This window comes from Trachurus trachurus (assembly GCF_905171665.1).
Source record: "Trachurus trachurus genome assembly, chromosome: 7".
NCBI classification, from domain to species: domain Eukaryota; kingdom Metazoa; phylum Chordata; class Actinopteri; order Carangiformes; family Carangidae; genus Trachurus; species Trachurus trachurus.
The window spans coordinates 3633444-3652175 of NC_139901.1; the positions used below are offsets into that span (position 1 = coordinate 3633444).

At 44.1% G+C, this 18732-nt stretch overlaps 1 protein-coding gene across 1 annotated transcript; it reads left to right on the forward strand.

Annotated features, from left to right (window-relative positions):
* Nucleotides 1-523: 523 nt before the first annotated feature.
* Nucleotides 524-17765, forward strand: LOC310988901 (uncharacterized protein; the record flags this gene model as incomplete). Its single annotated transcript, XM_083975705.1, has 3 exons — nucleotides 524-813; nucleotides 13592-13839; nucleotides 17754-17765. Exons 1-3 carry the CDS (start codon nucleotides 621-623, stop codon nucleotides 17763-17765), a joined length of 453 nt encoding a protein of 150 aa, XP_083831831.1. The 5' UTR covers nucleotides 524-620.
* Between the last annotated feature and the right edge of the window lie 967 nt (nucleotides 17766-18732).

The window sequence follows — 18732 nt, forward strand, 5'->3', positions numbered from 1 at the left end:
AATAATAAAAGAAAATAAAAATAAAAGAAATATATAAAAATTATAATTTGAGGTAGAAATTCAAATAAATAGATATTTGATACAATGAAGGTAAATGAAAATTTACAAATATAGAAAATTAGGATCATATACAACATACCTCACATTAGTTTTCTGGGGTCTGATGAAGGGAGAGATCAAATAAATGTTGATATAAACGTTGTGCATTCTTGGACTTAATGTTTTTGAGTGAGTCACAGAAAATAGAGAGTTCTTTTAAGAAAATAAAAAACAATGGGGTTACATTTAGAAATTTACATTTATAAATAAAATTTTTTGCCAATATTATGAGGTTATTTAAGAGAAATTCCAGCTTCGAGTCTTTCAAAAAATCCTTTTCCTTTTCTTTCTTTCTTTTGTTTCCTGTCATTCTCCTGTTCACACTCCAGTCCAGAGGGTGGCGGTATGCTCCTGTAAGTTGGTTGCCAGCCCAACCGCCGTAAAACGACGTAAAATGAAGAAGCAGGAAGCGGTTCTGGTCTCCTCCATGGATCTATTATGAGACGAAGATAATATAATACATCCATGGTCTCCTCGTGGATTATACGGATCTATTAGGCGCAACAAAGAGTTTGAGTAAAATGTCTGAGGTGGAGTTTCTGAGAGGATTCGTTACCGAGAGACTCACCGCCGTCTCCCAGGAAATCTTAGCGGCCGTGGACAGAGTCGTAGCCGGCTACGAGGCGGAGGCTTCGGGCTTCAGACAGGAGATCGAGCGGCAGAGGAACCTGCTGGATGTTCTCCTGCAGCCTCGAGTCGTTCACAACAAAACCGGTTGGTGATTCAGTTTTAAACCCATGGACCTCAAAGTTGTGGTTTGTAAAGAAAGAGGACATAGGCTACTACATTTATCTTTTAACTTCCGTGTTTCCCACAGGTTTGCGTTAGACTGTGGCTGGCTGGTGGGTGGGTGGAATGAATAGGGGAACTTTAAGTTTATGTGGCTATCAAGACTACAGGTTAGACTAAAGGTTATTATTCCCACGCATTCTTTTGATGTGTGGTTAATTTAAAGACGTAAGACACCAGTGCTTTTTGTTTAGGCCTAGATGTTGAATCGTGTTTTCATCACACAGAGACTTAAAGGGGACCTATTATGCTCCTTTTTGCACAAACTAAAATAGTTCCTGGGTGTCTTAAAGACATGTCTGTGACGTGCTTCGGTCAAAATACCCCAAAGATCAAACATCACAGCACTCTCAAAAACAGGGCTATGCAAAACGGTCTGTTTCAGTGGCCCCTCCCTGTAAATGCAAATGAACCACTCCCCCCTCCCTGTAAATGCAAATGAACCACTCCCTCAGCATTGCGTTACCATGACGATGTCTACTACTAGTACCTATAGAGGGATTATCTGTTTACCAACAAATCAGGATGCGTGCGCAACCTGACTGCAGAAAGAACCGGTTGTCATGGTTACCTCCATGGATCTAGTGTAGTCAAAGCGGTGTTTGCTAGCATGTTGTCAGCCTACCACAACAGTTTATCACCCACTGATGTAGTGTGTGTTTTATACATAGACTGTAGGTTTTATAAAGGCAGGAAAAAAACCCCCAAAAACTTCAGGACGGAGGATCGAGTTGGTACCGCGCCAACGGAAACTCAGCCCGGGACAAACCACGGACACTCACAGCACGGCGTCGGTCATCGGTAAAAACAACACTGTGCATCCCTAACGTTACCTACAGCTATTTAACAGACAATCATGTTCAGGAAAATACTCCCGATTACAAAACTCAGTGTCTGTGAGGACTGAGGTGCTGCCCGGTCAGAGACGAGGGAAGAGGACGGACCTGTCTAAAGTCTGGAACAACTGCATAACATAACTGTAACGTTACGTGCATGGCTGAGTATGTACCGGTCATCTAAAACAATGTAGCTAACGTTAATTAATGTCAGCTTGCTTTCCATTAGTATGTGACCTCGTCTTCAGTCACTGTCGTAGTAAACATTTCACAACTCATTCGCTGCAGTTAACGTTACAGCTGTGCCTGTGGGCATTTAGCTTTATCACCATTCAAACCAACGTATCTAACACGTTATATTGCTCGAAATTAATCGCCAATGTACTATTTTCTCTCTCGTTTGCCTTGAAAGGGGTGCGAGTTGACGGTATTCTGTTAAATTTGTGCGTTTTGTTATTTTTATCAAAACAATTAGTGCAACTTCCAGCACAAAAAAGACCTGATCACGGCTCTTGCTGCTCTCTTTCTGCAGGCGACATGCGCAGTAGAACGTCAGTGACGTAGGCTGATAATCCCTCTATACTGATTTGGCCAAAATGTAGGCTAGTATGCAAACAAAAGCTAAATCTGCAGTAGGCAAATTGCTAGTATCTCCAGTATGCATCTGACCAGTCTACATTGTGTAATGAAATGTGCCCATGACCTATAGTCTCACCCTAACCATAACCAAAGATGGCACAGTCCACCAACAAGAGCCCAACACAGCACCTAGACACTGATGCAAACCACCAGCAATACTCTGCGCAAACAAAGCCTGTCGCACACGAACATGGAACATTTTAAACATCTGTCTGTCTGTCAGTCTGAAAAGCTGGAAAAGCATAATAGTTCCCCTTTAAAGTTTAGGAATAGTGATTTTATGATTGAAGTATTGCAATTCAGGATTTAACCACTGGTAACAGGACATCTACAAAAGAGTAACACAATGTCATCACAAGCATCCTGGACCCAGCACTTCTTTCTTCTCTTAACTTCTTAACTTTTAACCCTCTACACGCATCTCTTATTCATATATTTATTTATTTTTATTCTGTGTTTTAATACACTATGTGTTTTTATGTCTTACATGTATTTTTACTCAGTGTGTTGTGATCTGTGATCTGTCTCTGTATTGTCTTGCTGCTGCTCTGTGACATTTTTAAATTTCCCCTCGGGGATTAAATAAAGTATTTCTAATTTTCTAATTTCTAAAACACAATGGTATAGCCATTTGTCAAAAAACAAAGAAAAGTTCCAAATCAAATATCAAATCTTAAAATTTAATGGGCCACTGCTGCATCATGGGTTGTGGTGTACGTGGAAAACATGATGTCCAAACAAATGTCAAATTTCAACAGAAACGTGGTTTATTTGACCAGAAAAGTGAGCAAATAAAGAAAATTCCTCTGTAGTTGACAAACTAAGGTGAGTAATTTTTTTTTTACAAAGTACAAATTATTAATGACATTAGGCTATATGAAAGTATAATGTTCAAAGTATGAATTTTCTTGAACTGTTAGTGTTCAGCAGATATTTTATTTTATTTTTTTCCCACTTTTTCATAAGCTTTTTTCACATGTCTGGACATAAATTGTCCTGCGGTGTGACATCACACCACAGTCAAATTTACAAAAATAATAATAATATTATAGATTACTTGAATTGAAAGTTTAAGGATCCCTTTCTGCAAACTATCATTGATAATCTACACAGGTAATAGCTGTTTTTCAGTTCCATTCTTTAATTGTAGCCTCTTGTATTGCTCACACTAGTGAAACTTTCTTACAAAATGTTAATATTATGATGAAAATGCTCTTTTTTCTTTTTTTAAAGTATATTTTTGGCGTTTTTGCCTTTATTTGATAGCACATGGTGAGATAGACAGGAAAGCGGGAGGCAGAGAGAGGGGGAATGACATGCAGGAAAGGTCTGTCCGACGCAGGATTCGAACTGGGGACGCCTGCGTTGAGGACTGTAGGCCGCCTCAACCACTGCGCCACGCACCACCCCGAAAATGCTCTTTTTTCTTACAGTTAAATTATTCATTGTTTAAAAAAACACACATGAGGATTGGATTAACTAAACCTTCATAAAAGCCTTTTAATTTTATTTTAAGTGGTGTCACACCACACATCACAGGACAAGATGAGACACTATACAGTTATTAGTAGAAATGTATTAGGTGCTACTAGAACAGTTACATTCATTTATGTAAATAATCTGACAAAATACAAAAATATAGTTTCAATCTTGGCTCTAACTATATGAATTTTAACACAAAACTTAATAGGCCTATTTGTGAACAAGACATGTTGATTAACAGTTAACACATCAGATTTGTAACAAGTGTTAACGGACCTCAAATGAACGGCTCACAAGGCCCGAAACACATCAAAGAAAACATCGGGACGAAAGTTGCCACCAAATAATAACAGACTTTTATTGATTCAAAACAAACAAATAATACTCAAAAAAGCAACAAACCAAATAGGTTGGAGGTTCCCGGCCAAAACAAACAAAAGAGAGGGGAACACTGAGCCAGTCAACGGCCGTCGTACCCAGTGTCCTCCCTCAAAACTAAAGCTACCTAACCGATCACTAAACCTAAGTAAAAGTAAAGGGAAACCGAAAACAGGACTACCGGGAACCTCCGAACCAAAGTCAAAATAACAACGGCTCAAAGGACTTCAGGCATGGGGGAACCGGAGCCTCAATCTCCTCACCTGCAGGGAAGAATAGGGAGAGAAAGAAAAGCTTGCACAGCCTCCTCCAGCTGACGAGATGAGTCTCACCTGAGGACTGACTGTGCGGAGGGAGAGAGAGAAAGGTGGACACACACACACACACACACACACACACACACACACACACACACACACACACACACACACACACACACACACACACACACACACACACACACACACACACACACACACACACACACACACACACACACACACACACACGTAACACCCCCACCCAGAGCTTGTGAATAGCCGGGGGCAACGTGAAGACCAAGGAGGAAGGGAAACCACAGAAAATACATTCACAAGCCTAACAGCGTGTCAACGTGTTGGCCAGGGTGTTGCCCCGCCCCCTCACATGCCAAATCTCCATGTTGAAGGACTGCAGAAACTACATACCCAAAATCAAAGGGAAGGCAACCAAGCACAACACAAGCCTACAGAAGTACCCTGTGCAAAAAAAAAACACTCACACACGCCGGGAAAACACAACCCAACACCAGCGTCCAACACGTGTGCAACAGACACGAATATCAAAGCAACACTGCCAGCGTGACTCACACTCACACCAGCGAGCACCAAAGCTACTTCGACCAGTCTGCAACACAGCACCGAGGCAAATACACGCACAAAAAGCCAACGGCACCAACACACACCTACCCTTGCAGGGCCATAATCAGCGCCACCAACTGCTCTAGGAGACCTGGGGCCTCATGTATCAATGTTGCGTACGCACAAAAAAAGTGGCGTACGTCATTTTCCACACCAACGTTCAGGTATCAAAAGTGAAATGACCGTGGAAAAGTGCGGTGGCCCACGCCAACTCCATAGCTGGCGTACGCACGTTTCTACAGCTATTGTTCCTTTGGCGACACTTAGAGGTGAAGCTGGGAAACTGTTAATAATGTGAAAACAATTAGTCCTCAGAGTAATGTGCACATCAGAGACACATTTATGAATAACTAACCCATCCACATGTTGCAATTAGATAGGTGGATAGAAAAGCATGCGCAAAGTGGTGCAGAAAATAGCATCAGCTTTAGTCTTAAGATATTGCAGATGCTGCAGTGCGAAGTGCACACGAGTCCCGGAGGGTTTTTTTTGCACATGATGACTCTTTTGGTTTCCGAGGGCAATTCTCTTGGAACTGAGCGCAGTGCGCTGCAACCGGCCTGAGAGCGTGACACGGCGGGGAGCCATGGGTCGCCTCCATTCAGGTGCTGACCACACTGTGAACAGGAAGCATTTTTATACTATAAATGTACAGATCATATGTGATGCGTAAAGACAAGATCTGACCAATCACATAGCTGCAAAAGGAGAAAAAGTTCTCGATATGTATCGTTCATCAATAAATACAATAAAGTGTAGCTTTCTGCGCCAACCCAAATTATCCGCAGGTCTATTTGCGCATCACATATTAACAAACATTGTGGCGAGATGGCTGGGTCAGCGCACGATTCATTCATTCAGCATAGTTGGGGACAGATTACAGGCTGGGACTGTATGCGCGCAAAGTAAATGTATTTGTTTAATTGTCCTATGTAAGCCCCCGATGCACATTGAGCATGTCTGCCGAAATATCACACTGTCAGTGACTTTCTTTTTGCTGGTTAAACTACACACACTGTGTGAAGTACTTCCATCCATCCATCCATTGTCCGCCGCATTATCCGGAATTGGGTCGCGGGGGCAGCAGTCGGAGCAGAGATGAAATCAAGTGGCTCCCGAACCGTACCCCCTCCGGCCCTTGGCTGCACCTAGAAATTCTGTCCATAAAAATAATGAACAGAACCGGTGACAAAGGGCAGCCCTGCCGGAGTCCAACACGCACCGGGAACAGGTCTGACTTACTGCCGGCAATGCGAACCAAGCTCCTGCTCCGGTCATACAGGGACCGTACAGCCCTCAGCAGAGGGCCTCCGACCCCATACTCTCGGAGCACCTCCCACAGGATCCCACGTGGGACACGGTCGAAAGCCTTCTCCAAGTCCACAAAACACATGTGGACTGGTTGGGCAAACTCCCATGCGCCCTCGAGCACCCTGCGGAGGGTGTAGAGCTGGTCCAGCGTTCCACGGCCAGGACGAAAACCGCATTGTTCCTCCTGAATCCGAGGTTCAACTATCGGCCGAATTCTCCTCTCCAGCACCCTGGAATAGACTTTCCCCGGGAGGCTGAGGAGTGTGATCCCCCGGTAGTTGGGACACACCCTCCGGTCCCCCTTTTTGAAGAGAGGGACCACCACCCCGGTCTGCCAGTCCAGAGGCACTGTCCCCGACTGCCACGCGATGCTGCAGAGGCGTGTCAGCCACGACAGCCCCGCAACATCCAGAGACTTGAGGTACTCAGGGCGGATTTCATCCACTCCCGGTGCCTTGCCACTGAGGAGCTTCCGGACTACCTCAGTGACTTCAGCTTGGGTGATGAATGAATCAACCTCTGAGTCCTCAGCCTCTGCTTCCTCGACGGAAGGCGTGTCAGTGGGATTGAGGAGATCCTCGAAGTATTCCTTCCACCGCCCGACGATATCCCCAGTCGAGGTCAACAGCTCCCCTCCTCCACTGTAAACAGTGTTGGCGGAGCACTGCTTCCCCCTCCTGAGGCGCCGGATGGTTTGCCAGAATTTCCTCGAGGCTGACCGGTAGTCCTCCTCCATGGCCTCCCCGAACTTTTCCCAGACCCGAGTTTTTGCTTCCGTGACCGCCCGAGCTGCTGTCCGCTTGGCCTGCCGGTACACGTCAGCTGCCTCTGGGGTCCCCCGAGCTAGCCAGGCTCGGTAGGACTCCTTCTTCAGCTTGACGGCATCCCTTACTTCCGGGGTCCACCACCGGGTTCGGGGATTGCCACCGCGACAGGCACCGGAGACCTTACGGCCACAGCTCCGGACAGCCGCATCAACAATGGAAGCGGAGAACATGGTCAATTCAGACTCAATGTCTCCGGCCTCCCTCGGAATCCGGTCAAAGCTCTCCCGGAGGTGGGAGTTGAAGACCTCCCTGACAGGGGATTCTGCCAGACGTTCCCAGCAGACCCTCACGATACGCTTGGGTCTTCCAGGTCTGACCAGCTTCCTCCCCTGCCAGCGGATCCAACTCACCACCAGGTGGTGATCAGTTGACAGCTCAGCCCCTCTCTTCACCCGAGTGTCCAAGACATACGGCCGGAGGTCAGATGACACGACTACAAAGTCGATCATTGACCTCCGTCCTAGGGTGTCCTGGTGCCACGTGCACTGATGGACACCCTTATGCTCGAACATGGTGTTCGTTATGGACAGACTGTGGCTAGCACAGAAGTCCAATAACAAAACACCACTCGGGTTCAGATCGGGGAGGCCGTTCCTCCCAATCACACCTCTCCAGGTAACACTGTCGCTGCCCACGTGAGCGTTGAAGTCCCCCAACAGAACGATGGAGTCCCCAGTTGGGGCACTTTCCAGCACCCCTCCCTGGGCCTCCAGGAAGGCCGGGTACTCTGCACTGCCGTTCGGCCCGTAGGCCGAAACGACAGTGAGAGACCTATTCCCGACCCGAAGGCGCAGGGAAGCGACCCTCTCGTTAAGTGGGGAGAACTCCAACACATGGCGGCTGAGCTGGGGAGCTATGAGCAAGCCCACACCAGCTCGCCGCCTCTCACCATGGGCAACTCCAGAGTGGAAGAGAGTCCAACCTCTCTCAAGGAGTTGGGTTCCAGAGCCCAGGCTGTGCGTGGAGGTGAGCCCGACTATCTCTAGCCGATACCTCTCAGCCTCCCGCACGAGCTCAGGCTCTTTCCCCCCCAGCGAGGTGTGAAGTACTTAATGTCAATAAACACATGCCTAAAGTTGGACATGTGTCTTTATCAGCCTCCCTGGCGCACTTCTGCATTTATTTACTATGCGATCTGTGTATAAAAGAAGGCAAATAAAATTGTAAATCCATTTCACATAATTTAATTAGAGTACATTGTCTGCTTTCATTTGGGATGACAGCGGTCCTCCGCTTCACGTTCACCTTTATATAACACACACACACTCTCCCACCCCCTTTGTGATGGTGCCGGAGGACGGCAAAAAAAAAATGTTTACACGGCTCAACTTTATCGAGAAGCACCTTCAACTCAAATTTGGTTAATTGCTGTTCCTCACAGTTTTTCATGGTGTTATCTGACCGTAAAGAGAAGGGAATCTTTGGTGCAGGCCTTATTTACATTGATTTGCATATTTAACTCATTGAGTGCCAACCACGTAATTTCTCGTTTTTCGTTCCCATGCGTTGAGTGCCGAAAACGTAATTTTACGTTTTTTGCTTTTTTTTTTAAATTATGAAAATAGACACTTTAATACACATTATATGTAAATTTGGGGACTCTACGACGAGGAGAACTGAAATAGATGACGATCAAAGTCACATGACAGCTCATGATCTGGAAGTTTTTATCATAACTCGGCTTCTGCAAACGAGTTCTGCATGCAGATGCAGCAGCTGCTGCAGCGCAGCTGCTCTGCTCTCACCCGCACTGCTGCTCCAGCTGCTCGAGCTGCTCGGAGCTGAACCAGGAAGCTCTCAGCCGACAGTCCGCCCGGTCTTCATCTGGAGCAACACCGTGTCCTCCCCAAAGTCCCCCCGCGGTAAAATCTGATGGTCTCTGGGCCAAAGCAGACCGGCATCACCGACCCGAACCACAGAAGGACCGCGACCACCGGCGGGACCGGTCTTCGCGAGCCGCGGTGGCCGACTGACCCTCACGCTCCGCGGGGAGAAGCTGACACACGGCACGGTGCGTCTGTGTTATTGTTGTTTAGTGGCGCCCCCCCCCGCCCCCGATGGTGGTTTTGTGAATAGAACAACAACTGTTGTATATATTTATCTTATACGAGCCCTTTGATCCAGAAATGCGAGTGTCAGAAGAGCGACAGACACAAACAGCGCACCTTTCATAAAAGACGCTCTATCTCCTTTTCTAGAAAAAAAGGAGGGATTTTGGTGAAACCCAGCCATGTTTAGCTTGACTTTTCTCAGGAACAGAGGCACGTAGAAACAAACGGTTTGTGGCCACTTGAAGCATTAAGGTAAACCTTTCAATTGAGCCACAGTATGTGTTGGTGGCAATAATATAGAATACACTGTGGCTCTACATAAAAAGTCAAAAATGGTCTAAATTGCCGGTACACTTGACTAAAACTTTGGAAAGGAGCGCGGCACTCAATGAGTTAAATGGGGGCGTGGACAGGGAGGAGATTACCACATTTCCACGTTGATTGGGATGTACAAAGGAAAAGTGCTTGGATCCATGCGTACGCACACTTTGATACAGTTTCTGGATTTTGGCGTACGCCATGTTTCAGTATGAAATCCACGCAAGTCTTGATACATGAGGCCCCTGTCCTTTTTATCCAAGACAAAACAGTTATTGATGGTGTGGCCTCTTTTCTTGCAATAGAAACAGACGACCCCATCGTTGGTACCCACATCCTTGTTCTCAGATGTCATCTCCGCAGAACTTGGCCTCGAAGAGTGAACAAAAGGCTTGAGTGTGCCATGCTCTGGGGAAGGCTGAGAACAATCAAACACATCCTTATGTGTAAGGATGTACTCGTCTGCCAACACCGCTGCATCAGACACTCTAGACACCCTTTGCTCATTGATGTATGTAGCAATCCGGTCAGGCACACAAAGCTTTCACAGCCTCCTTAAGTCAGCTCCAGCTGACGAGATGATGAGTCTCACCTGAGGACTGACTGTGCGGAGGGAGAGAGAGAAAGGTGGAGAAAGGCACACACACACACACACACACACGCACGCACACACACACACACACACACACACACACACACACACACAGGGCCCCACCTCCTGGCCACACGTAACAACAAGACACACTGTAATTAATGACAATGTTTTTAACTCATAAAGTCTAGGATAGTCAAGACTAAGAATTTTAACAACATTTTAAGCACATTTTCAAAACAACTTATAATTTGAACAGCTTGGACACATTTAATTTCTTCTTCTTTCCCTAAGAATCTCCACACGCCTGGCCTCATCCTGGTTCAGCCTTTCACAGTTCCTCCTGTCCTTTCTCTGCTCATTCCTAAAACAACAAAGAACAGTTCAAAACAATTCTCAGTGACCAATTACTTTCCATACACAACAAACAATGATAAAACAGGGGAACAAAGGGGCCGCAGTTAAAAATGAGCTCCAAGCTAATTCAATGCATTAAATGGCAAAATGTATGCTTAATATTGTACATGGTCCCTTTACAAAAAACAATATAATGATAAAATGTTACAAAACAGCCTACATTTAAAAAACAACAGGCTTTTAACTCATAACACAGTTGACTAAAGTGTGTCACACCGCGGGACAATACTGTCACCACAGGACATTTACACAATTGTGGCCATTTTGAATCCTTACTATACATTGCTGAGTGTTAGCATCTTGCTAGCTGAATAAATATAATGTTTCTAACATTATTAGGTAGGGATGGAGTGATTTTCGATCGGATCGTCTATCAGCGATCGAAGGGGACGATCGTGATTTTTTTTTCAAATGGCGATCTTTAAGGTGATCTTTAATTAATTTACTGCCATAAGATGTTAAAGAAATAATCTCTAGAACCCGCGCTCTACTGTGTATTTGAAAAATGTTTCGTGGAGCAACATGTCTGCATACAGAGCCTTTGGATCTGTGCAACAGAGGAGTGAATATTAAACACACACACACACTGTTGCATCTTTTTTTTTTTCTTCTCACTTTTTTTCGGAGGTGCATGCCGCGGACACAGGCTGTGCGGGGGGCGGGTCATTAAAAACACTGATGATGAAGTCCAGAGTGTGTTATCAGGGGTGCGCTGATGTTGACGGGAAAGCCGGCGGAGGTGTGAAGGAACCGGGTGAGACGGCGGCTGGGCGCATCAGCAGAGCGGGGTTGAAGCAGAGGGCAGAGCGGGGAGAGGGAGACGCGGCGGCGGCGGCGGCGGCTGCTGCACTGTGACTCTCCTCCTCACGAGCTCCACACTGACAAGCTACCGGCAACACAGCACCTCTGTCTGCCCTTTCAAAGTAAAAAAGCCCGCTGTCTGACGTTTAATTGCGGTGGGATGGGTTGTGAAAATAGATGCGGTGGGGCGGGTCAAAATACTTCATGCGGCTTGTCTGTGTGTGTGGACGACAATAACGGAGAGTGAGCGCTATGCGGAGATGAATGAACGGAACTATATAGCAAGTTTTTTTTTTTTTTTTTTAAAGCTGACGTAATTGCACCCCCCCCACCCCCCCCGATTGGATCGCCTATCGGCGATCGACAGTGTCCACGATCGAATGATCTGAATATAGGGCCGATTTCCCATCCCTATTATTAGGTCATTTTTGAAAATAAATGTCTTAATTTTCTCAAAGTAGAGCTGTCACACCGCAGGACTAACAAAAGTGGACACGTTAATCATTTGACACAAAGTATGAAATTTGTTAAATTAATGAGAGATTAACACTCACCTTTTAATCCTCAATTGAGTAATATCATGGATCTATAATAAGATAATATAGCCTAATACATCCATGTGCAATATCTGAGGCACTTCCTGGTTCCTCTTGACAAAAGAACACCTCTATAAAAAATGCCTGTTTAAAAACCCAATGCCTGTTTAAAAACCCTGATCCTTCATGTCACACAGCATTTTCATTACAAAATGAACTTACTGTGATTATTAATATATGAGTCTTGTGCATTTTAAACCTTTCTATTAGTCAAGTAAATATGTATTTGCCAAAGGTGTTAATGAACAATTATTTTGATGACTGTATTTATACCTGTTTATTTTTCATATCTAATTTATTACGGTCACGCCGCATGACTTTTTCCATGGTTATTGTAAAATAAAGACAAAATAAAACATATCCTTAATAAAAAAGGAAAACTACATTAAACATCCTATTTTGCATTACTGACATGAGTTATGTGGAGGAAGAATACATTTTAATGGATATTTATACTTGATTACAGAAAAATCATGCGTCATGTCAACTACCTGCTGGTGCCTCACCGTAAGCCTGCCTACTGTATATCTCAGGTGCCCCTAACGTGCCAAAATGAAACAAAAACACAAATAATAATAAGCAAATAATAAACTAACAAAAATCTAATCATAAAGAAGTCAAATAAATTGATTCAGAATAATCAAATCTAAATAAAATAAATACCATTTATAACACGAAATTCACTCTGACCAGGCACAAACTTACTGTCAGAAATGAAAGCATACAGATTTCCCAAAGAAACAACGCTTGGATTGCAGCACTCCGACCGGAAAACTGGACACTCCCATTTTGTTACCGGAAAGTTAAAAACACTGCTAATAATGTAACGGTGTAATTCAGTAATAACTTATGACACGCAGCATCAGGGCCGAGCTGCCTGTGCTAGCCAGCACTAACGTTAGCATAACAACCGTTAACTGACGAGACGGCTACACTTTGTAAGCAGCTGCTACTGAGCATTGCACACAAGCTTTGACCAGGCTCCTTAGTATGTCCAGGATTGTCATTTTTACAAGCTAACACTGTTGCTAACTGGTGCTAGCTAACGATAAGCTACCAGGGGTTAGTAAATGAGCTAACCGGACTGAAAATCCAGCTGTTAAAAATTAATTGGTGCAAGCTAGCGATAGCGTTAACTTGACAATCCCGGTCAGACCGGAAGATCTGGTCCCTGTGTTATTATTTGGCAGACCCAAGAAGTACTGGCTAGTCATTTCTTGTCGTACATCCACGGGCCAGCTATCTAGCGCTGTTACTGTAACCAGATGTTTTGACTGTTGAAACAATGTATAATCTGTTTTATAGAAACACCAGCACAGTAGTGATTAATCTGTCCATGAGGAGGTAGTAAAAGTACTGTTACGTTGATGTAGTACTGGTGTAAAAGTAATAAGTAGCTCAGAGACTCCCGGCCAATCAGAGGCTCATAGCAGGAGCAAAATTCCTTGAGCTCAGACTAGCGTCCACTGAGAAGGCCACTGGGGTTCATAGAGACAGCAGTTATGAGTGACAGTATGAAGAACTGTTGTTCATGATGTGTTTCATTGTTTCTGCAGGTGATCAGCACCTGTTGATGATTGAAGCAGAGGATCCTCCTGAGTTGACCTCTAGTCTGGATCAGGAGAACCCAGAGAGTCTACATGTTAAAGAAGAAAAGGAGGAACTATCGACCACTCCAGAGTTCCCCCTCACTTCTGTTCATGTAAAGAGTGAGGATGAGGATGAGAAACCTCAGTCCCTACAACCTCATCACAGACAAACTGAGGCAGAGCCTCAATCCAGCAGCTCAGCTGAACAGATAGAGGTAGAGATAGAGGCTGATGGAGACGACTGTGGAGGATCTGAACCAGCCAGGAACTCAGATCAACATGAAGATCTTCAACCAGATACAGATGATGAGGTCTCAGAGTCATCCTCTGAGACTGATGACAACCATGATGACTGGAGAGAAACCAGAGCACCTGAGTCCGGTTTGAACAGTGAAGCTGTTCATGTAAGTGATGAACAATGTAACACTGGTAAGAAGTCTCACTGTAAGAAGTCTTGCTGCCGCTCAGCGTGTGGGAAAACATTTAGCACAACTGGGGCTTTGAAGGTACACATGAGGATCCATACAGGAGAGAAACCATTTGGCTGTGCTACCTGTGGTAAACAATTTAGTAGAAGATATGATCTTAGAGACCACATGAGAGTCCATACAGGAGAGAAACCATTTGACTGTGCTACCTGTGGTAAACAATTTAGTAGAAGAGGCCATCTTAAAGAACACATGAGGATCCATACAGGAGAGAAACCATTTGACTGTGCTACCTGTGGTAAACAATTTAGTTACAGAAACATTCTTAAAGACCACATGAGGATCCATACAGGAGAGAAACCATTTGACTGTGCTACCTGTGGTAAACAATTTCGTCAAAGAGGGAATCTTAAAGACCACATGAGGATCCATGCAGGAGAGAAACCATTTGAATGTGCTACCTGTGGTAAACAGTTTCGCCAAAGATGTAATCTTAAAGTACACATGAAAGTCCATACAGGAGAGAAACCATTTGACTGTGCTACCTGTGGTAAACAATTTAGTCAAAGACAGACTCTTAAAGAACACATGAAAGTCCATACAGGAGAGAAACCATTTGAATGTGCTATCTGTGGGAAACATTTTAGACATCAAAGGACTTTTTATATCCACTTGAGACTCCACACACAGGAAGAAACCAGTTAGTTGTGCTATTTGTGGGGAAGGATTTACCCAGAAAAAAATATTTTGTTTCACACAAGAGTCCATTAAAAAACGAAGCCATTTGGTAGCAGCGTTTGTGGGAAAACATTTATCGAGCTGGAGAATTTGGCTGCACATGGATGCACATGAAATCCCATCAAGGAGGGAAACTTCAGTTGTTGTCTCGAGAGGCACATGAAAGTCCATACAGAAGTTAAACCATTTTCTTATGTGTGGAGTATAGGGCTGACCCAAAAAAATCGAAGCTTCGAAGCTTCGAAGCTTCGTTCATTGCCATGGAAAATCGATCATGAAGTCCGATTGTTGTCGCCGCATTTTCACATGTAAAACATTTTGTTTAAGTTTATGATGTTAAAATTAATAAAAAATTAATTGCTGTTCCTCACAGTTTTTCATTAATAAAAAATTTAAAATTTAATAAAAATTGTCATTGTTTTCATTCAAGTGTAGCAACGTCTGTAAAAAAAAATCGCTTTCTGGTCTTGTACTTGGTGGAAACATTTTTTTTTTTTTACCGAACAAGCTGAGGTTCCATTCGTTTTTAACTCATTGAGTGCCAACCACGTAATTTCTCGTTTTTCGTTCCCATGCGTTGAGTGCCAACAACGTAATTTTACGTTTTTTGCTTTTTTTTTAAATTATGAAAACACTTTAATACACATTATATGTAAATTTGGGGACTCTACGACGAGGAGAACTGAAATAGATGACGATCAAAGTCACATGACAGCTCATGATCTGGAAGTTTTTATCATAACTCGGCTTCTGCAAACGAGTTCTGCATGCAGATGCAGCGCAGCTGCAGCGCAGCTGCTCTGCTCTCACCCGCGCTGCTGCTCCAGCTGCTCGAGCTGCTCGGAGCAGAAACAGGAAGCTCTCAGCCGACAGTCCGCCCAGTCTTCAGCTGGAGCAACACCGTGTCCTCCCCAAAGTCCTCCCGCGGTAAAATCTGATGGTCTCTGGGCCAAAGCAGACCGGCATCACTGACCCGTACCACAGAAGGACCGCGACCACCGGGGAGACCGGTCTTCCCGAGCCGCGGTGGCCGACTGACCCTCACGCTCCGCGGCGAGAAGCTGTGACACGGCACGGTGCGTCTGTGTTATTGTTGTTTAGTGGCGCCCCCCCCCGCCCCCGCTGGTGGTTTTGTGAATAGAACAACCATTGTTGTGTATATTTATCTTATACGAGCCCTTTGATCCAGAAATGCGAGTGTGAGAAGAGCGACAGACACAAACAGAGCACCTTTCATAAAAGACGCTCTATCTCCTTTTCTAGAAAAAAAGGAGGGATTTTGGTGAAACCCAGCCATGTTTAGCTTGACTTTTCTCAGGAACGGAGGCACGTAGAAACAAACGGTTTGTGGCCACTTGAAGCATTAAGTTAAACCTTTCAATTGAGCCACAGTATGTGTTGGTGGCAATAATATAGAATACACTGTGGCTCTACATAAAAAGTCAAAAATGGTCTAAATTGCCGGTACACTTGACTAAAACTTTGGAAAGGAGCGCGGCACTCAATGAGTTAAGACCGGGTAAACCAAGAATAAATATGTGTTTCAAGTGTATAATACCACGGGAAAACATATTATTAACCACTCTGTCAAATTTGAAGGACTAAAAAAGTCGTTACGTATATAAAATTCTGCATCAAAGTTGATCAGCATTCTCTGCCTTACATCGGGCGCGAGTAAAATATTCGCCTCACTCTATTCGCTCGAATTTCGCTTCATTCGCGCCGCTGGCACAAATTCCCGTTTACATCTCGTTCCTGGTCAGCTGTTTCATCCATTTACATTGTATGAAAAAAATTAAGTTTTTAGCTAACGTTAGCTTAGCTTTAGCTTCAAGTGTCCTGACAGGAAAGGCCGACACAAGGAGACAGTGAATTATCTTTGGACCTGGTACCGAGTCCAGACTGCCCGGCGCCCGTGACACACTGCGTCCGAACTGAGCAGCAGGCCGTGTCCCGGTGGGAGAAGCTAACACGGTGGAGGCGGGATCAGAAACAGAAACGCATACGGCTGTTGCTGTTGTTGTTGGAGCTGGATGACTGCTGCTGCTGAAGGTAAGAAATATTTCATGGAGGTTTGACCAGCTGTGTGTCCGGAATCCTGTACGCACTGTGCTACAATTTCTTTCATAGGTAAAAAAAAAAAAGCAATTTTATTTATTTTGAGGGGGTGTGATAAAGATGCTTGTTTGTAACAGGCTAAACGTGCTGAGTTCATTGATTGTTAAACCAATCACTGGAGGCCTAACGTAAAAGCCAATGATTGTCGTTTACGTCATGTCATCTGTCACTTTTTGATTTCTGGCGCCTATTTACACTACCGCTCTGTGATGATTACGCCCGGTCCAGTATAGAAATGTCAAAAAGACAGTTGAGCCTTTTTCAGGCATTTGAAAAAAAGATCCAAACCCACGATCACAAACACACAGCAGAGCAGCGATAATTAAGGTGATACCAGCAGTCAGGCAGGACGTGAAGACGAGGTAGCTATGAAAATAATAAAATAAAAATACCATTGATATTTATCAGAGTATTACACTTACTAGTGTGCATACGACCAGTGTCCGCACGTTTCATAATTACAGATTTTTTTGTACTTACGCACATTCTAAGTTTCAAGAACCTTTTCTACACACGGTTGATAAATGAGGCCGGCTCTGCTGCCTGGGATCTCTCTGGTGACTTGGCTTGTGCTGATGAGTCAGTTATCTGAATCATCACTTTGTCTTTTCTTTGAGTAAATGTACAACCTGAGTATTTTATAAGTTGTATCGTATAGTACAACACCCCAACTGTGAGTGTGCCATTTAAGGGCTCCTCTGAGCCCATAACACAAAGTGTGAAGTCCAAGTCCTCAACTCTTCCTTTTGAAGATTTCCCCTTGGGAAAGAATATTTTCTTCCCATCTCCTAGAATTTTGAAAGTGTCATCTTTCCTGGTAATGATCTCTCTTGTGCCCCCACCAGTTGGTCGTCTAACCTGCCTGAAACAACCATCTTGATAATTCATCCAACCCAGTTCTATTTTTCTTGTTTTTCGTGCAGCATTCTTGTTTCCCAAACCAAGTCCAGAGCAAGTATGATTTGATGAACTTGCTGTTGCTTGGACAGAGCTTGGAAGTTTAACTTTAGCTTCATTTTTGGCAAACAAACGGTCTCCAAAATGAGGAATGTACTTTGACAGGGTTTCCTCATCTATCATCCTGACAACATCTTTGTCCACCTGCCAGGGTAAAAATACAACAACAAAAATTAGTAAAAATTCATTAGTATCAACATTAATATGAGATTAAGACAGGTGATCTTCAACCTAAAAATGGTTAGGTTACTGTCTTTAAGGAATAGTTCACTTTAAAACTCACTTTATGGCATGGTTTCGGCTCCATGTCAGTCAAAAGCCAACTGAAATTTTTCAATCTACATAATATTCACAGAGTTACCAATTCGATGGCTGGACCCCATAGAAAGGGGCTGCTTATGGCCAAAAAGTGAGTTTTTAAGTGAACTATTCCTTTTAATGTAGACCAATAAGGGGTATTTTCACGACCCACTGGCAAGATTCATATTCTTAGGGTATGTATTTTCAGAAGGATTTTCATTACTATTTTGTTGGGGTACAGTATTTTCCAATTGGAAGAATTTCCATTTAGAACATGTCACATTTAAAGGGATAGTTCAACATTTTGGCAAATTGGCCCATTGCCATAATTGCTATAGTCATAGCAGTAGGTTCGTTACCTTTATTTGTCGGTGTAAGCTATTTTTAGAACGGCAGAGCGGAGCGGCAGGCTGCTCAGAGCTACGCTACGGAGGCTAAAGGAATTTCTTGGTTTCCCTCATCAAACTCATCAAATACACAATCCAACAACTCCAAAACGCTCTGGTGGACAAGTTGTAACCTGCACGTTCACCACGCTATGAAATAATAACGGAACGTTATGAGATG